The sequence below is a fragment of the Haliotis rufescens genome, unplaced genomic scaffold (assembly GCF_023055435.1).
Source record: "Haliotis rufescens isolate VD_foot unplaced genomic scaffold, xgHalRufe1.0.p SCAF_12, whole genome shotgun sequence".
Classification (NCBI taxonomy): domain Eukaryota; kingdom Metazoa; phylum Mollusca; class Gastropoda; order Lepetellida; family Haliotidae; genus Haliotis; species Haliotis rufescens.
The window spans coordinates 3,336,542-3,356,512 of NW_025963802.1; the positions used below are offsets into that span (position 1 = coordinate 3,336,542).

Here is a 19,971-nt window from a genome sequence, read left to right on the forward strand (position 1 = left end):
AATTTCACTGCTATTTTGCCTTTTATGCCGAATAAGTGTTTCATTGGATAATTGAGTCTGGTATTAAATTATCTGACGGTGATTCTTTATGTTATATTTGACTATATCTCTTATAATTCTGACTATTTAAAGTATTTAGTGAAAATAATGCTGTCCTAAAGGTAATTAAAATGGGTAGGATTATTACCTGAGAATAATAGGTTTGGCAATTTGAACTTCATGTTACTGACACTCATATAAACTCTTTGTTAAATTTGATTTTTCTGAAATGAAAAACTTTTATGAGAAAAGCATGTGTGTTAGATTTGTGGACATTACAGAGAAATTGATGCCCCAAAAATAGTTTGCTCCCCCACCCCCAACTTAACAGCGTTAATTAAAAACAGATACAAGAAAATACAAGAAACATATTCATATGCATCAAAAAACGTTTGGAAGATTCCGGGTTCTAATCCAGTATAACAACCTTTCACAACAATCAGACTGCAGCACTCACTTCAGTTCACATCCCAATTGGGGCGGTCGGGGAACCTAGTGGTTAAAGCGTTCACTCGTCACGCCAAAGACCCGGGATCGATTCCCGACATGGGTACAATGTGTCAAGCCCATTTGTGGTGTCCCCTGCCGTGATATTGCTGGAATATTGCTAAAAGCGGCGTAAAACAATACTCACTCACTCACTCACTCACTCACATCCCAATTAGCCCTGAGTGGCAGTAGGCTTACAACTTACTTTTAACAAGCTTGCAGTTTTGTGAAAAAACGTCTCCTCCTTGGCCGAAGTCATGACAGGTGTGTGATAGTCTCTTACGACCTTGTGTTACAGATCACGACCTTGTGTGACAGATCACAGTCTGCTCAAGCCAGTCCACCCCTCCACTATTTGTCTAGCTAAGTGGTGGGGGGTAAGGCGAATATTGTATATTTTTTAACACCTCACTCAGCAATATTACAGCTATATGATGGCTGGCTGAAAATAATCAAGTCTTGACCAGACAATCCAGTGATTGACATCATGAGCATCATCTATTCAATATACAATGACATGCATCAACCACAGCAGTGAGCCTGACCACCTGATCCCGTTAGATACTGTTTATGACAAGTATGGGTTGCTGAAGGCCAATTGTAACCAAGATCTTCAGGGGAAGTAGTGAAAAAAGAGATGAAACATTAGGCAATACTTACATGGTGCGTGAGAGTAGGTGTCAGGTTTCGATCTGATGGTGAAGTCGGTTCTTCCTTCCAGCTTATAGTCCAGCCTGGCAACAAACTTGTCAAAGTCGTGTTTGTCAAACTCGGAGAGGATGGTGCGAATGTAGGGCATGAGGCGAAGCTTGCCCGGGGTGTTGATGATCTGTACGAGTTCCTGGCAGAAGATCTCGATGTGACGTGATCGCTGGTACTTCTTGGCACAGCGGTACATGAACTCCTTCTCAGCTTCGGTCAGCAAGCTCCGGACCAGGTACTTGTAGTTTTTCTTGATCTCCCGCTTGGAGAGCCCCACACCCGAGATGCTTTGATTCGACATTCTCTCCCGCTTCTTCACAAATGCCATAGCAGCTCCTTATCAGGATCCACGAAAACTGGTATATTCCGAAATTTTGATCCACACATTCAAGGACACAGCTTAAGGACACAGTAGTTCAGCGATGCATCTAAAGGACACAGCTCAGGGATGCATCTAAAGGACACAGCTCAGGGATGCAACTTAAGGACACAGCTTAGGGATGCAACTTAAGGACACAGCTTAGGGATGCAACTTAAGGACACAGCTAAGGGATGCAACTTAAGGACACGGCTTAGGGATGCAACTTAAGGACACAGCTTAGGGATGCAACTTAAGGACACAGCTTAGGGATGCAACTTAAGGACACAGCTTAGGGATGCAACTTAAGGACACAGTTGAAGGACACAGCTTTAGGGCACAGCTTTAGGGCACACCTTAAGGACACAGCTTTAGGGCACAGCTTTAGGGCACAGCTTTACGGCACACCTTAAGGACACAGCTTTAGGGCACAGCTTTAGGGCACAGCTGAAGGGCATAGCATGAGGACTTAGCTCTAATGACATAGGCTTTTTTCATACACTATCCCTTGTGTGGCACTGAATAACATGATAATGTTATAAAAATGCAATATTTCTGACAAACCATGGAGAGACGAGGCTTCTAATAATTAAGATAAATCTACACCACAGTCACAATTTCCACTCTAGCTCCTGATATTGGCAAACTGCGTGTAAGCAGATTCATCAATGTCACTCTAATGTCTCGGGTCAATAGCACCAACACAATGTCATTTAATAGGAAGTCCTCACAAACCCTCCGGACAGATACAGTCAGTAGAGCACTACAGTCCTTTGTTCCATGCCATATAGCTGGCTTTAATAACTATCTCTTTACCCCTTGTAGGAATGTCACTGACAAATCATAAACTTATATTTTACAATAGTCAGTGGTATTTTAGTCAACTCAGCACAAAGATACCAATCCAAAGTTTCTACTACCGGGTACCCCTGAGAGGTCAGAGGTCAGATTAATGTCATGTGCTCACTTCCTGTTTCAGTCCTCTCTACACAATCCTACATGTTCCTCTTTCCAAGAATACACTTTGCACATATATATTGAGACTATTGTGCTATAAGTGACAGGTTTACAAGAGTCAGTGTGATTCATCCACTAATCATTGAAAATTAAATTTCTGCCAATTCTTATATCACAAAGGACTTCTTTTCTTTCAAAACAGAAGAATATTACTGTCATTCAGAACAGTGACCTTGTCACCACATGCCACAGAGGTCATTAACCTCTTGTGCCTCGTCACAAAAATCACCGTGGCAACGGAGTCCCACAACTGTCACTCACTTTGACACTGCCACAGTCTTCTGTCACAGTTGCCCGTCAGCGCTGTAAGTAGAAGTGTTACCATTGTGAAACAGGTCAACACGCAACAGGATATGTGGAGAGTCATGACATAACAATGTCCTATTGTAAAATATATTTATTTGAATAATTAGTCATACTCCATTGAATATAAATAATGTAGACTCAAAATACTTCATACATAGCCTAGAACAGACATACATTTTGCAAAAGTTAGAAAAAGAACAAGTTATGTGAACATATTCTTATTTTGATGTTTGTTGGTTGTTTAACGCTGCACTCAGCAATATTCCAGCTATATGATGGCGGTCTGTAAATAATCGAGTCTGAACCAGACCATCCAGTGATTGACATCGTGAGCATCGTTTATGCAGTTGGGTAACTATGACATGCATCAACCAAGTCAGCTCATGAAATTGATTCCACAGAATACATATAGCCCAGTGACTGGACACAGCATTTACACCCGCTAAACAAAGATCTGAGGACATCCCATAAGGGGTCATGTCAGAAAGACCTTTCATCCGACCAATCAGAGCGTCACTTACCAGATCATGAAAGTGACAGTCGGAATGTGATTTCTGATCATGCAGCCTTGAAAACTTTAAAATGGGGTATTCTGAACGATAGTTGCGGGCTTAACGACTGAATCTATACAATCTAGACCATATATTAGCCATTCGAGAATGTTCTTTTGTTCAGGTTTCTAATTTTTAAGAGAGAATTTGTCAAAATATGTTTCGAAGCGCAGTCGCCAGTTTGCAATTTGTGACGTAAAGCACAAGAAAGCTGCCATCTGATTGGCTAATGTCGACTTCTTGTCAGTAATTCCATTGGTCGGTCAGAGTTCGCGAAAGGTCGATTTGACGTGACCCGTAATGGGATGTCCTCAGATCTTTGTTTAGCGGCACCGAGAACTTAGATCTGATTTTAATTAGATTGTTTGTAACATATTCCTTTAAGGGATCGATGTGTCAGAGGTTTTTTATGGACTTATGTACAGGCTCTCCACAAATATGTGTAATATTTTTTATTACCCTTCCCTAGAGACTGTCATTTTTTTTGGAGACCCTCCTCTGATTCCCTCTGAATCCTCCCCCAAAAAACAACAAAAGACATTAAAAAAACCCAAAGAAACATTAAAAACAAAAATAAATGACCAATATCTAATCATTTTTTTTCTTAAAGTACATGTACTTGATTTTACTTGAGGTGACTTGTATTTTGACACTGATCACTCTTGAGCACTATTATCACTCTGATGTAATAAACACATTATAAAAAAATATTCTGAAATATTCTGTAAAATTCATTTATTCCCTTGTGTTAATTCAAAAATACAATGCTGTCATTCTGGGTATTTTACTGACAAACAAGTGCTTTCCATTTAGTAAATCCATTCCAGGGCCATTATGCTGTGTGAAGAGTATTTGATATATCACCCGGTAGTTTCACTTTACAGAACAACATGTGCGACTATGTAAGACTCATTGTGTGATAGAACTCAAATGGGAATAACAGAAGCTCAAATTCACAAAATAAATATTTACACTTCACCCAAGCTATTGTGAGCAATCTGTATCAAATGACACCACTTTGATTGAGTTCCCATGTCCCAGTGGTTGCCACCAGGAACAATATGGCACACGGTGAGTGAGCCACTTCACAGCCTCTCAATACCTGGTGAACACACAGTCACTACAACCTGTACTACAGCACCTTGTTCCAGAACATTCAACGCACTTGTCTGTCCTAGTTTACTATTACTGTGATTCGATGTCATATTCATGCTCCACATTGACCCTAGAACTTCAATGCTTGCCGTAAAAGGTGACTATGCTTGCCATAAAAGGTGACTATGCTTGCCTTGAAAGGTGACTATGCTTGCTGTAAAAGGTGACTATGCTTGCTGTAAAAGGTGACTATGCTTGCTGTAAAAGGCAACTATGCTTGCTGTGAAAGGCGACTATGCTTGCTGTAAAAGGTGACTATGCTTGCCATAAAAGGTGACTATGCTTGCCTTAAAAGGTGACTATGCTTGCCGTAAAAGGTGACTATGCTTGCTGTAAAAGGTGACTATGCTTGCTGTAAAAGGCGACTTTGCTTGCCGTAAAAGGTGACTATGCTTGCCGTAAAAGGTGACTATGCTTGCTGTAAAAGGCGACTATGCTTGCCGTAAAAGGTGACTATGCTTGCTGTAAAAGGTGACTATGCTTGCTGTAAAAGGCGACTATGCTTGCCATAAAAGGTGACTATGCTTGCCGTAAAAGGTGACTATGCTTGCTGTAAAAGGCGACAATGCTTGCTGTAAAAGGTGACTATGCTTGCTGTAAAAGGCGACTAACGGGATCAGGTGGTCAGGCTCGCTGACTTGGTTGATGCATGTCATCAATCCCAATTGCGTGGATTGATGTTCATGATTTCAATTATTGGATTGTCTGGTCCAGACTTGATTATTTACAGACCACCGTCATATAGCTGGAATATTGCTGAGTGCGGCGTTAAACAACAAACCAACCAACCAACCTAGAACTTCATTCACAGCGTGTAGCTTAGCCTTGCTCCAAGGCTGTCCTGACGATAAGTCCATGGATTAGGGCTGAGACGGGTAACTCGAGTACTCGGGTCGGGTGGGTCCTGAGTAGGACCCGGGTGCCCACAGGACTACCCAGACCCGTGGTTAGTCACGTGATATATTGCTTGATGACTATAGCTCAGTGGTTATGTTTCCATTTATTTCTGACGATGCCCATGGGGCGGTCAGGTAGCCAAGTGGTTAAAGCGTTCGCTCGTCACGCCTAAGACCAGGGTTCGATTCCCGACATGGGTACAATGTGTGAAGCCCATTTCTGGTGTCCCCCGCCATGATATTGCTGGAATATTGCTAAAAGCGGCGTAAAACCATACTCACTCACTCACTCTGACGATGCACACATTCCTTTCAACTTGTATAGGCCTGAGTAAAGATAAAGCTTCAGACATTAATTTGTTTCCAACTCTTGAGACCTGTAGTGGGTATCCAGGTAGGGCCGGGTAATAGGGGATCGGGTACCCGGGTATTAAATTTGGACTCGTCCCAGCCCTACCATGGATGTATACAACATTTTCATTTCTGGATAAACGTCCACCTTTCCTGAATACCACTGTCTGAATTTTCTAGATTTCCTGGTGAACCCCACATATCTGCATATGACCTGAGCTGGTCAGAAGAGTTGACCAAATGGATCAGACATGGGGACTTGGTTGATAATGAGTGAGTGAGTGAGTATGGTTTTATGCCGCTTGTCGCAATATTCCAGCAATATTACGGCTGGGGACACTAGAAATGGGCTTCACACATTGTACCCATGTCGGGAATCGAGCCAAAGTCTTGCACCACTCGGCCACCAATATAGCATTACCCCCGTAGGGAAGCGAACCCGGGTCTTCGGCATGACGAGCGAACGCTTAAACCACTAGGCTACCTGACTCCTGGTTGATAATGTGTCATCGTACTGCGAGAGTGTAAAACGTTGTTCACAATATCAATCACTAGATTGTCCAGACTTGATTATCAACAGGCTGTCGGCTTGGATATTGCTGAGTGTGCATTATACCAACAAACATACAAAGCATATGATTCTGAAATGCCAATTCTGTGGTGTAAACAGGCTACTACATCAGATACCAGCCTTACATCAACAGCAACATGTCTTATACATTGTCATTTGTCAGTAAGACATATTACCTGACAAAATAACTTACCCTAGTATCTGGGTGACATCAACTGGGACCACCTAACCACAGGCAACATCGTCCACAAGCTGCAGTCTACAAATGAGATACCTCACAGGTTTTTATGTGTAACGTGTCAACAAACCACCACAATACAAATGCTAAATTTATTTTGTGAATGTCATTCTGACCCTTAACGTGCTTTAGATGAGCAAATAACAAGTATACTCCATTGATAAAACCCCCATTTCCCTCACTTGTATAACACGCCTGCCTCCATTCTGTTTCCTCTTTGCCCTAGCTGAAAGCGATGGAGAACCTGTTTAAAACTTGGATTTGTTGAAAACTCACTCAAGGTGGTCTGGGGTCGAGTTTTAAGTTAATTTTTTTAAAAACTCAAACGGAAAGATGATTCAAATAAGCTTACATTCATAGCATTTTTTCTTTTGTTATTTTTTTACCTTTTCTGTCAAAAATTTTGAGCAGATTTACTTGTAAAAAGAGATTATCTAGCGAATCTGAGCATGAATATATTAAAAATTCTTGTGACCTGTCTCTTACTATATTTTTAAATAATGAGGTTCATGTGAACATATTCTCAATGAAGCTATTTAAGTCTGATATTAACATAAGTGTTGGGTGTCAGCTGGGATTTCATCATCAATCATTTCATGTACCGGATTCCTCCGGCGTTTTGACAAGAGACAGAGGGGTCTGCTTGTCAGAGATAGAGTGGTTGAAGACAGACATAGTTCAAACTTCAATGAAACGAAAATGTTTTCGGTAATAGTTACTAGGCAACTATATACCCCTTCTGCACTTCTGTGTTTTCTGTAAAAAATATCTGTAATATGTATGAGAAAATACAGATCGTCATGTAAATTTGTGGGCTTAGAACTGAGTGCTTATAAAGATTACATACAGATTGGTCTAGAAGTTGATTTTGGGGTGCTTTTAAAGATTACATACAGATTGGTCTAGAAGTTGATTTTGGAGTGCTTTTAAAGATTACATACAGATTGGTCTAGAAGTTGGTTTGGAGGTGCTTTTATAGATTACTGACAGAAAGTGGTCGAAAAGTTGGTTAGGGCTGCTCAAAAAGCTTACTTACAGATTGGTCTTGAAGTTTATTAAGGAGAGCTTAAATTTGGAGAATACCAAGAGAAAACCAAGAGAGGTATAATATTAACAAGGACAGTAATTCTGCTACACAAACTTAAAAAAATAAAGGCTGTTCAAAATAAGAGACCCGTGAAGATCCGGGGTAGAATAGGTCTTCAGCAACCCATTGTCCTATTTATAACAAACCCCACGATTGGTTAAATCTTCCAAATGGGCCATACATTGGTTAAAGCGTTTGCTTGTCACGGCGATTCCCGACATGAGTACAATGTGTGAAGCCCATTTCTGGTGTCCCCCACTGTGATATTGCTGGAATATTGCTGAAAGCGGCGTAAAACAACACTCACTTATACTCATATTACATTTTGCATCCTGCCTCCATTCAAACTGACCAAAACATATATGAAAAGAAACAATTAAGATTCTTGCTTTGGACAAGATAAATATAAACAGGTTGAGGATGTTTCAGTGACAACTAAAAGAATTCATGTTTTTTTCATACACTTACACATGATTCACAAATAAGGCTCATACGTGCGCTCTGTGTTTGAAGTCATAGAGGCATATAGGTGATCAAGACGCAACGTATCTCGATATATGTATTGATCCAACCCTAGCCTAAAATGTATTATTAACACTAATACCTATCTAAACCCGGATTCTCCTGTTTAATTACACCGCACTGTTCGACATACATACCTAATTGATTAAATCCAATCCAAAGTTCTATCTTGAAGTTGTTTGCAAAACACCTGTATTTTCAGCAATTTCAGTTCTGTCAGTCAGTCTGACAAACACGATGTCGCATCGGTGACTTCCTACAAAACTGGTTTTCTCGGCCCTCAATGGTTTCCCTAACAGTATACGTAGACAGACCTAGTCACTAACATCCTATATTCGATATTCAATAAACATGCCATTTGTCTCCCAGCTGTCATAGCACAATAATACCAGCGGGCACATGTTGACTGTCCCAGCTGTTTACTAGCAGATGACGCGAGGGACAGGAGCGAGTAGGCTACTTCCGGCGCAAAGGTGTACAAGTCTTTGAAGACATCAAACATGAGGGTTCGAATCCCGAGTGTGACAACATGAACATGTTAATTAATTGTGCTATTTTGTTTGTTTGTATAGGTCTATAGTTTGTTTGTTTGTTGTTGTTATATCTGGTTTTAATTTATTTTTGTTTAAGTCATCGCGTGGTAAGGTCTTTGATTGAGGTTGCATATATGGCTGAAATCAAAGGATCGGGGAGGCAAATGACTTAAAAAACGAAACAGGTATCATGACTTGTAGAGGAGATCACCATTAAAGTAAATCACAGAGCAGGATGCATTAGAGCTGAGCTGATGCAGGTGTGAAATTAGTTAGAAATAAAGAGAGTCAGGATCTGCAAATATGGGTTTTTCACATATAAATCACTTGCCTAACTTATACGAGGCAGTAAGAAAGTGGTTTTATTGGCCCTGACCAATGAAAGATAGCAATAAACTGCAAAATGCCGTCAGTTCGTCAGGCTGTTTCCACAGCTATTCCTCAACAGCCGCAAGAAGGCTGACGAGGTGCGAGTCTGCTGATATTTATCACTTCTGGATCGTCGTTAACTAGCCTAACACTTAGTCTATGCAGATCATATAATAGAATTCTATCTATTATATGGTCTGTGGTCTATGGAAACATTTCTTCATAAGAATTGTATTTTTTTTTCTCCAAAGAACCTTTCCTCTTCTGCTGTTTTCATAAGCTGTGGACACACACACACACACACATACACGTGCATGCACGTCGCTATATAAGTGCAATAATCTTGGACGCGACGTTAAACCGAATTTCACCTCACCTCATAAGCTGTGGAATCAAAGAAATTAGACTTGGTTCAGTTTGATCTCGACTTTCCTGGACATTTTGTAAATATATATATTCCAAAGTCATGGCGCAAGACTAGTCGTTAACATGCACAGGCTTCACATACCAAAACGCATGAGTGAGTTGGTTTTAACGCCGCTTTGATATTATTTCATTAACTGTTTATTTTCTCAAGCAATTATTCATATTTTTGAACATCATATTCCCAAAGTGCAAGTACACTTGCTAACAATTTAATATTACGTGTGTTTATGTATTTAGTGCCACTTCTTTTATCAAGGTGTCAGCCGAATGTAGGAGGAAAGTCTGAGTGATGACTTTGGTGAAATCCACGAACACAGATCTCGGAATTGTCCCCACGATCATATAGGATTCTTGCACAAAAAGGCACGCAACGTGCATAACGAATTCCTGTGCCTTAGGCGACTTGACCACCTGTGTCAAAAGGCGACTTGGTTAATGCATGTCATCGCATACCAGACCGTTGCTCATGATGTCAATCACTTGATAGTCTGGTTCAGACTCGGTTATTTACAGATCGCCGTCACACAGCTGGAATATTGCTGAGTGCGGCGTTCAACAACATACAAAACAAAAACTGTGTCCTAGCAACGCAGGGCGTATATGGATCATCTTCTCTGAGTCGGTGAACGAATGCTGTTTTAGGGCGCAATCAGTATTACCCAAGCTATGAGGGAGGCATAAAAATAAATTGAGTCAGAGGTCTATATCTTCGAGTGGGGGGACACACAAATAGCCACGTCACGCATTGGATCCTTATTCTAGTCGGTTCTCACCATAAGCATTGGGCGCTTGGGGCGCGGAATCTCCACAGGGGGTCTTCTCAGATCTAACCATGGGAATGGTGCCCAGTTTGTGTCCATGCAGTAAAAATCGGTGAACTAAGCAATAAATCCACATAATCACAGAGAACGGTTCAGCAGAAGTTTCTTCAACTTTTACCATTTTTGTTTGTTTTGTCATTTTGTTGAATCTGAACATCATTATCTCTTAGCAACGCGGTGATGATAACTAGCACTGACTGTAGCTAAAACGGGTAACACGTTTCCATGGTTACCTGATGCAACAAGCCTTGGGGGGGGGGGGGGGGGGGGGGGGGGATTCGTCATCATTTCGTAAGAGTAAGTCTGAATTTCCTATAAACTGAATACATGCTTTTATTGATGGATCAAAATGGCACTTTGTTTGACAATATAACCACCTCTCAGGCAAACAAATACGCGGATCTGAGCATTCAGTTATCCCAAACAGCCACCCCCCTCGCTAAACAAACAGAATCACAAGTTGTAAAGCAACATGTCGGCCTGCAGCCAGACGCTCCGAGGTTTACGATTCCAACACTAATGGTTTCACTGCAGATTGCACCGTTTAAGACCAAACACACGCAAATGCCACTGGCTGGGTCAAGTGCGTGCTTCGCGGATATCAAACAGATTCCATAAATCTTTCAAACAGAATGATGGACACCGATCACGAAGTAGCCGAACGCTGTATATAACTTATGTATGAGACTGTCGATATGTGTATATAAAATTAAATAGAAAAGCAAAGTGTTTGTTTCTTGCTGTGAAAATACGTTTGGTTTATGAAAACCGGCACAGACAATAACGATATATAAACTAATTTCTAAAGCAAGATTTGTTTTTATTTTGAGAAAAACAAACCACATTGCCATTGCTACTTTGAAAAACTTTTAAGAACCATTGGAGCTAACAAAAGATCACTGGAGCGTGAAAAGGAGCATAACCATATCGGCGCATGCGTAGATTAGTTCACTTACTACACATGCGCACCATTAATCGAAAAAGACGACATATTTTGACCCTTGAAAATTGTCGCATTGTCGCCCTAAAGTAAAATAAAAAAGAGTATTCAAAGCGCGACAAATGGCCAAAATGTCGCGTTGTCACGCTTTGGTTAATTTTGACACTTTTTGCTTGTTTTTGTAAGGGCGACAATGCGTCAAAGCGACAGTGTGCTTTCTTGGATTCCATAGTTTATATACAATAGTATATGTATATGCAATGTTACCTCAAGCATATGGTAATGGGTACCTTTTTTCAAAGCTCCATTGAGGTATTCCATCTACAAACATCGAAGGACTGTATAACTAAATCCTTCGTCGAGAATCAATGGCCAGTCACATGTAACTCGAGCTCAAGACGAGATTGACTTTAGAGATGTGATATGCACCAGCACTCAATATATGCCTGATTTGCAGGGTTTAATGAGAATATGATCCTCTGTGATTTGGTAGCAGCTTTGATAAACTGTTTTCTAATATAGCAAGTGTCAATATGAATTGATTAAACTATTAGAGCGCAGCGATAATAAATATGGAGGCGAATTTTAATGAACGTTTGTGCATGAGTAATGATAGAAATACATACTTGTGGAAAACCTTGTGACAAAATAACCGCACACAAGCTTTTACAAAATATATTGTAAATAAGGTGGTGGATGTAAAAAATCATTTTCTTCTGAAACAACATGGATTTCAGGCTAGGAATAATTCCAGTGAATGGATGTTGACCTGGGAATAACTGAACGCCCTTAGACACATCGCCTCCACACCACGTGCATCTTTGGCGGTTCTTTGAACCCGTAGGGTTGCATTTCGGATTGGAACACTTTTATTGAGTGAGTGTGCAGATTTAAACACTTGTATTGAGTTAGTGTGTAAAGTTTAACACTTGTATTGAAAGTGAACAAAAAGGTAATACAGGCCTTTAGTGTTTGTTTGTTCAACGCCGCACTCAGCAATATTCCAGTTACATGGCGGTGGTATGTAGATAATCGAGTCTCGACCACACAATCTAGTGATTGACATCGCGAGCATCGATCTACGCAATTGAGATACGATGACTTGCATCAACCAAGTCAGCGAGCCTGACCACCCGATTCCGATTTCCATTTTAACCCGGATCTTCACGGGCCATAGCCATTCTTGGATATCCCGTATTTTAAATATATAGCATACCTCACTGAATTAATTGGGGGTACATTACCATACAATCTCTTCATGTTGAATGATGTATATTCATGTTGAATGTGAGATAAATACCACAAATACATTCTTGCCAGTGATGACTTAGTACGAAAACCGCCCCTTACTTATTTCCTCCAGGAGTTATAAAAAGTCTTTCTAGAATTCTGAAACAGCAGCAACAGCGAGTGGGTGCCTGAGAGATGTTATATACGCAGTGGACACACACGTACATGCACGTCGCTATATAAGTGCAATAATCTTGGACGCGACGTTAAACCCCATTTCACCTCACCTCACCTGCCCACCTGAGGGCGTGGCAGGCCTACATAGTAACTCTGATATATACCCTGGTAATGAGATCCTGCCATCTGGAAGAAGTCTTCATATACAGAAGTCTGAGTGATATAAACCAATCTGTGGCAGCAGACCTCACACATTTCAACTTCTGATGCCAACAATCATGTCTTATCTAGCCTACATGCCCGTATCTCCGGGGCCTATTCCTTCTGACCAGACTGTACACTTTCAAAATCCACGACACTTCTAGGACAGGGGGATGGTGCAGGGTCGGGGTAGGGTATTTGTGTGTTGTGAGGGGGACGGAGAGGACTAGCTTGGGGGTGGGAATGTCGGTGGCAGGTGCTTGGCATGCACCTGACTCATAGCCGAAAATTGTAGAAAATAAATTACAAATTTAGAATAAACTGTCAATGAATGTAAACCAGCGCGGATTCCGTGGAGGGGCTGTCTGCCAAGAGAGCGGAATGTCAGTGGTTCGAACCCCCTAGGCCTGACCGTACCATACCAAAAAGCGCTAAAAGATGGTACTTGTTGTTAACTTACCCTCCGCTCTGCATTAAGGGGGAAAACAAGGACTGGTCGGCTCTGAGTTAGTGTTATGGTTTGGTTTGGTTAGTTATTTAACGCTGCACTCAGCAATTGTCCAGCTATATGACGGTGGTCTGTAAATAATCGAGACTGGACCAGACAACCCAGTGATTAATATCATGAGCATCGGTCCACGCAATTGGGATCGATGACATGCATCAACCAAGTCAGCGAGCCTGACCCCCCGATCCCTCTTAGTCGCCTCTTACGACAAGCATAGTCAGTAAGTGTAATGTGTCTGAGTGGAGCACCCATGCTAACCTGCGATATGATTTCTCTTTAGGCTAATACTATAGACCCGGCATGCGTCCAGAGCTGAAATAATCTTGAAAGCGACGTTAAACACGGTGGCAGCTCGTGAATGCGATATATGTTCAGGACGTGCCATGGCTACATAGTGCTATTGGTGTTTATATCACTCAACAGGAGTATATAGATGGTTGTAAGCACATCTTTTTCATCAACTTAACATCTATTTAACCATACGTACAGACACGTACAATCAGATAGGGTACATATTCCCGTGGGTGATTAATATGAGAGCTGATATACCCACAGGCCTATCATAACCACCACACACACAAAATGGAGATAATGTCATCTATGTTCGTGACGTTACCGTAGATTTTATATCACGTCGTTCCAAGGAGGGTCTGACTCAGCTGAGCTCCAGACATACCTTCTTCTACATCTTCTTGCGTCCCGTGAAGATCCGGGTTAGAATTGGTCTTCAGCAACCCGTGCTTGCCGTAAAAGGTGACTATGCTTGTCGGATAGGAGGCGACTAACGGGATAGGGTGGTTGGGCTCGCTGAGTTGGTTGATGCATGTCATCGTTTCCCAATTGCGTGGATCGATGTTCATGATGTCAATCACTGAATTGTCTGGTCCAAACTCGATTATATACAGACCGCCGTCATGTTCTTGGGTTATTGCTGAGTGCGGCTTTAAACAATAAACAAACAAACATCTTCTTATCAAACTATTGATAATATACAGCCAACCTACAAGTTGTAAGTGAATTCCTTTTAATGAATGCCGCAGGTCCGTCCATGGAGCCCTGGACGTACAAAGTTAATTCAGTGGGAATAGATATTCTGGAAATATATCATACGTTATGCTCTAAGTATGTGTTCTCCCATGCACTGATCTCATAAACCATCCCCTTCCTTTATCTGCTCCATCAACGGATGGTATATCCTGTCTTGTCTCAACTTTCCACTTATCTGCACAAACTCCGTACACAACACGGAATCAAACTTTGTAAACCTTCATTAACTTCAAGACAAAACGCACCCAGACCGAAATCATACAAGTAGGATCAAAAGTTGTTACTTCCGCAACCGAAACCTCGCGAGAGTTCATTAACGGCGCACAATGTCCCTGCAACCGCACTCTTCAAAGAGTTTAGGGGGTGTAGTGAAGTTCACTACATGACTAGCACATGTGTTTTGTCGAGAGCAGTATGTTATATGTAAGAATACACAGGAGTCTTCACTGACAGTTGTAGCGGTCGGAATGTGGACGACTAGTACATATACAATACTGTATAATGGTCAAGCAATACTGTGTAAAGGTCAAGACAATGTTGTGTAATGGTTTAAGACAATACTGTATAATGGTCAAGGCAATGCTGTTTTATGGTCAAGACATGCCTGTGTAATGGTTTAAGACAATACTGTATAATGGTCAAAACATGCCTGTGTAATGGTTTAAGACAATACTGTATAATGGTCAAAACATGCCTGTGTAATGGTTTTAGACAATACTGTATAATGGTCAAGACATGCCTGTGTAATGGTTTTAGACAATACTGTATAATGGTCAAGACATGCCTGTGTAATGGTTTTAGACAATACTGTATAATGGTCAAGACATGCCTGTGTAATTGTTTAAGACAATACTGTATAATGGTCAAGACATGCCTGTGTAATGGTTTTAGACAATACTGTATAATGGTCAAGACATGCCTGTGTAATGGTTTTAGACAATACTGTATAATGGTCAAGACATGCCTGTGTAATGGTTTTAGACAATACTGTATAATGGTCAAGACATGCCTGTGTAATGGTTTAAGACAATACTGTATAATGGTCAAGACATGCCTGTGTAATGGTTTTAGACAATACTGTATAATGGTCAAGACATGGCTGTGTAATGGTTTTAGACAATAATGTATAATGGTCAAGACATGCCTGTGTAATGGTTTAAGACAGTACTGTATAATGGTCAAGACATGCCTGTGTAATGGTTTTAGACAATACTGTATAATGGTCAAGACAATGCTGTGTAATGTTTAAGACAATACTGTATAATGGTCAAGGCAATGCTGTTTTATGGCCAAGACATGCCTGTGTAATGGTTTTAGACTATACTGTATAATGGTCAAGACAATGCTGTATAATGATCAAGACATGCCTGTGTAATGATTTTAGACAATGCTGTATAATGGTCAAGGCAGGCCTGTATACTGGTTTAAGACAATATTGTATGATGGTCCAAGACAATACTGTATAATGGTAAGACAAGCCTGTGTAATGGTTCCAGACAAGGCTGTATAATGGTTCAAGACAAGGTTGTATTCTGGTTTAAGACAATGGTATATATTGGTTCAAGACACTGGTGTATAATTGTTCACGACAAGACTGTACATTGATTCAAGACAATAATGTATAATGGTTTAAGACAAGGCTGTATATTGGTTTAAGACAAGGCTGTATAATTGTTCAAGACAAGGCTGTATAATGGTTTAAGACAAGGCTGTATAATGGTTCAAGCCAAGGCTGTATAATGGTTCAAGACAATGGTGTATAATGGTTTAAGACAAGATTATATACTGGTTCAAGACAAGGCTGTATAATGGTTCAAGACAATGGTGTATAATGGTTCAAGACAAGATTATATACTGGTTCAAGACAAGATTATATACTGGTTCAAGACAAGGCTGTATAATGGTTCAAGACAATGGTTTATAATGGTTCAAGACAAGGTTGTATACTGGTTGAAGACAAGTCTGTGTCTGGAAGTTAAACCTTTATCTACATACTGATACAAGAACCATCCGCCACACAATTACACCATCTCACCTGTCAGCACGTGCAGGTCACGTGACATGGACGCATACTTGCAATGATTTATACTCCACATTCTTCATCATTACACGTGCAGCAGGTGCGTGGTGGGTCTAAACCGCCGAACTGTTGTACCTCATTGCAGGGCATATCCATCAAGTATTCTATTACCAGAGATTTGTCTCGTAAACATTATAGTCAAGGACAAACAGGAGTAACATACTGTCCGCTAATACTACAAGGAACGTGCAATGAATTAATGCGAGTACCTGTTATCCACGTGTGAGACAAAGCACGACTGCATGAGCCAAAGCATGATTGCATATGAGCTGTTTAAAATTTCTTCGTTCCTGTTTTTTTTCAAAGGAAATGTTTGTGGTGATTTATGCAGGATTCATTTCTAAAGTTTTCTAAATGTTCACACTGAAAGAGGTGAGGTGAAATGGGGTTTAACGTCGCGTCCAAGATTATTGCACTTATATAGCGACATACATGCACGTGCACGTGTGTGTGTGGCTGCTTGTACTAGTCAGGACTGATGCCGATTTATAGTGGTAGCTCACTGAGATACCATGCCGCAGTTTAACATGAATATCCCACTCAGACACAGTATACTGACTCCGAGCTGACCAGTCCTTGTTTTAGCCCTTTAATGCTGAGCGCCAGACAGGGTTACAACAATTGCCATCTTTTAACGTCTTTTGGTATGACGCGATCGGGGATCGAACCCCGGACCTTCCGCTCTCCGGGCGGACGCTCTACCATTCGACCACGGAGGCGGTCTCTCACACTGAAAGAATACAAGCGTACCAAATCAAATCTTTATTTTATGAGTTTCATGGGGCCAGCTGTGGTTCAAGAGTCGTGCTGAAAGGTTGGAAAAATTTAGTGATATGGCCTACACCCAGCACAGTGGAATTCCCTCTCTGCACACGTCAAGAGTATATCTTGATTAAACTATCCTGCCAAACAAACAATTTATAATTGAGTCAACATTGTTTAGAGCCCTGTGTATTTGTTACATAAAATCCAAATTTCCTTTTTATCAGGCCGGGACGGTCGGGTAGCTTAGTGGTTAAAGCGTTCTCTCATCACGCCGAAGACCCGGGTTCGATTCCCGACATGGGTACAATGTGTGAAGCCCATTTCTGGTGTCCCCCGCCGTGATATTGCTGGAATATTGCTAAAAGCGGCGTAAAACCATACTCACTCACTCACTCACTGTTATCAGGCCGCTCGATGTCGATATTGCATACATTACATACAGTTCAGCGAAACACGAGACAGAGACATATTGCTTGTCCAATGCGTTGAATAACTTTTCGATAAATTTCTGGATTTTAATTTTACGCGTTTTGATGTACAAAATACGTTTAGGTGCGTATATGTCAGGTCATTGTAAGTATATATACAAGGGTTTACTTACTTCACATGGGAACATGGAATAAAACCAATGGCAGACACTTCATACAGTACAACACTGGATGTGTGACTACTTTCTGTTACAGAGATATATTAAAGTGTCAATTACTGTTTGAAATATTGACAGTTAACTGCTACCTGAGAACACGTGACGCTTCCAATTGTGGTCGGTTCTGGTCCGATGGTGTTTCTAGGAATGATAAATGAATGGAAAAACTATGATTACCATATTATTTTGCACTGTGAAATGTTTATGCCTGACAGAAATCATTTCTTCTCATGCCTGATTGATAAACTTGATGTAGATGTATATGTGAAAATAGATATGCTTGACGATGATGATATGCTTTCATTCTTTCTCGGTGCAGATGTCCATGACTTGACTAACGAACTTGATTACGATATCTGGCAAAGCATCACGATGTCTTTCTGCCACTTCATATGGAATTTGAAGAAATACCTTTTGAATATCTACTAGACACCTTACTGCTCTCAAAATGTACATTGTAAATTGTTTATTCATATCACTGTATATAGTCAAGTAATTCCATTGGTGTATTGTAAATAATGTATTTGCCTATGTAAAATCTTCGGATTCAACTTTGGAGGAAATAAAGAAATTCATTCATTTGACGCTTCCAATTGTTGTCGGTTCTGGTCCGATGGTGTTTCTAGGTTTGTCAGCACCATACCCGTGCTCCTGGGTTTCACCGAAGTGGTAAACGTCTAAGACCTGCATCACTTCGGGCTTTCCTCCCACATCAAGCTGACACGCCGTGATATAACTGCATGGAATACTGCTCAAACCAAATCACTCACTCACTCCAATTATGGTAGAATCGATCATACTGCCTACTGTATCAGTTCTCCTGGCGCAGGATATCTCATACTAGCCATACTCCGCAAATAGAATCGTCTGATTTGTTTCTGCTACAGAAATATAAGTTAGATGCAGCATCAGATAAATTTTGCATTTCCGGTTTTTGCCTCCGCAGAACCAGAGAGAAGTGAGAGGACGTGGGCAGGAATACATTATACGGACGCAACAGGCTGGGTGTCATTAATAATCTATTTTAGAAAGTTTGCCAATTCACTTTTAAAGATTGCCAGGTATTTTGACACAAGGTTCCATCGCTCCTAGGGATGGTACCAGCCTTGTGTAAGGCTGGAAATACCCGTCTGTCTGACATGCCTGCTCGCGCCATGTCTGTGCATGTGCCTACCGACACGCTGTCAGCCCACTGCTCACGCTACAACCAGCTATTCTGAAGGCTGTCTGTTTTTAGTGTGGTGGTGTTGCAGGGAAAACGGCGATGCTACGTGGCGGAATATTTCAGAGATTGTCTTCTTGCTAACGTCCACTGTACAAAGAGTTGTGAGAATAGGTTTGTTATGTATAGGAAGATTGCCGGCAGATTACAAAGAACAACAAAAACAACAACAAAATAACAAAAACAAAACCTATTAAAAAAGATGGATGGAAAGCATATATATATAAATATATATTCTGCCGGATGATTGTTTATATGTTGGTAAGTTTGTAGTCATATTTTATTAATCCTGATCAGTTGCAAGCCATAAAAATATAGTATAAATATTTTGAAAAGTGTGATTAATTTTGATAATCTAATAAATATTTATGACGCGTAAGTATGAGCATTAAAATTCAGGTGGCTCAGCAGACTGAGTTCCAGACAACTATCCCAGACAAGGTTTAACTAAAACTGCGAATGTTCGCAGAGGTATTTGGTATCCAAATTTGGACTTTCGACAGCGTTCCGTCAACATTGATGCGTCCGACACATCACCGGATGAACATGTTGATCTGTGATGTGACTATCCTGTGAAATATGGAAGAAATGAGTACGATTTGGGAAAACAGTATCGGGTAGTGATATAAGCATGTCCTGTGGGTGACACACTCCGGTTGACGGGACATTTTACAGGAGCTTCAAATGGGGACAGTCAATATTCGTTCCTTGATAAGGCGTGTCT

At 40.8% G+C, this 19,971-nt stretch overlaps 1 protein-coding gene across 5 annotated transcripts in view; it reads right to left on the minus strand.

Annotated features, from left to right (window-relative positions):
• The window catches only part of LOC124138089 (PDZ domain-containing protein 7-like), an 88,262-nt gene extending 79,611 nt beyond the window's left edge, over positions 1–8,651 (minus strand). The window contains exons 1-3 of one of the 5 annotated variants that reach the window (XM_048393275.1): positions 8,420–8,651; positions 6,629–6,694; positions 1,189–2,908 (exon numbers count right to left, since the gene is read on the minus strand). In XM_048393275.1, the coding sequence (XP_048249232.1) occupies positions 1,189–1,558 (370 nt within the window). In that variant the 5' untranslated portion in view covers positions 1,559–2,908; positions 6,629–6,694; positions 8,420–8,651. Of the gene's footprint in view, positions 1–1,188; positions 2,909–6,628; positions 6,695–6,855; positions 6,872–8,419 lie in introns of those variants that run through there. The other 4 variants (XM_048393274.1, XM_048393272.1, XM_048393273.1 and 1 more) reach the window with 4 other exon arrangements.
• Positions 8,652–19,971: the final 11,320 nt, after the last annotated feature.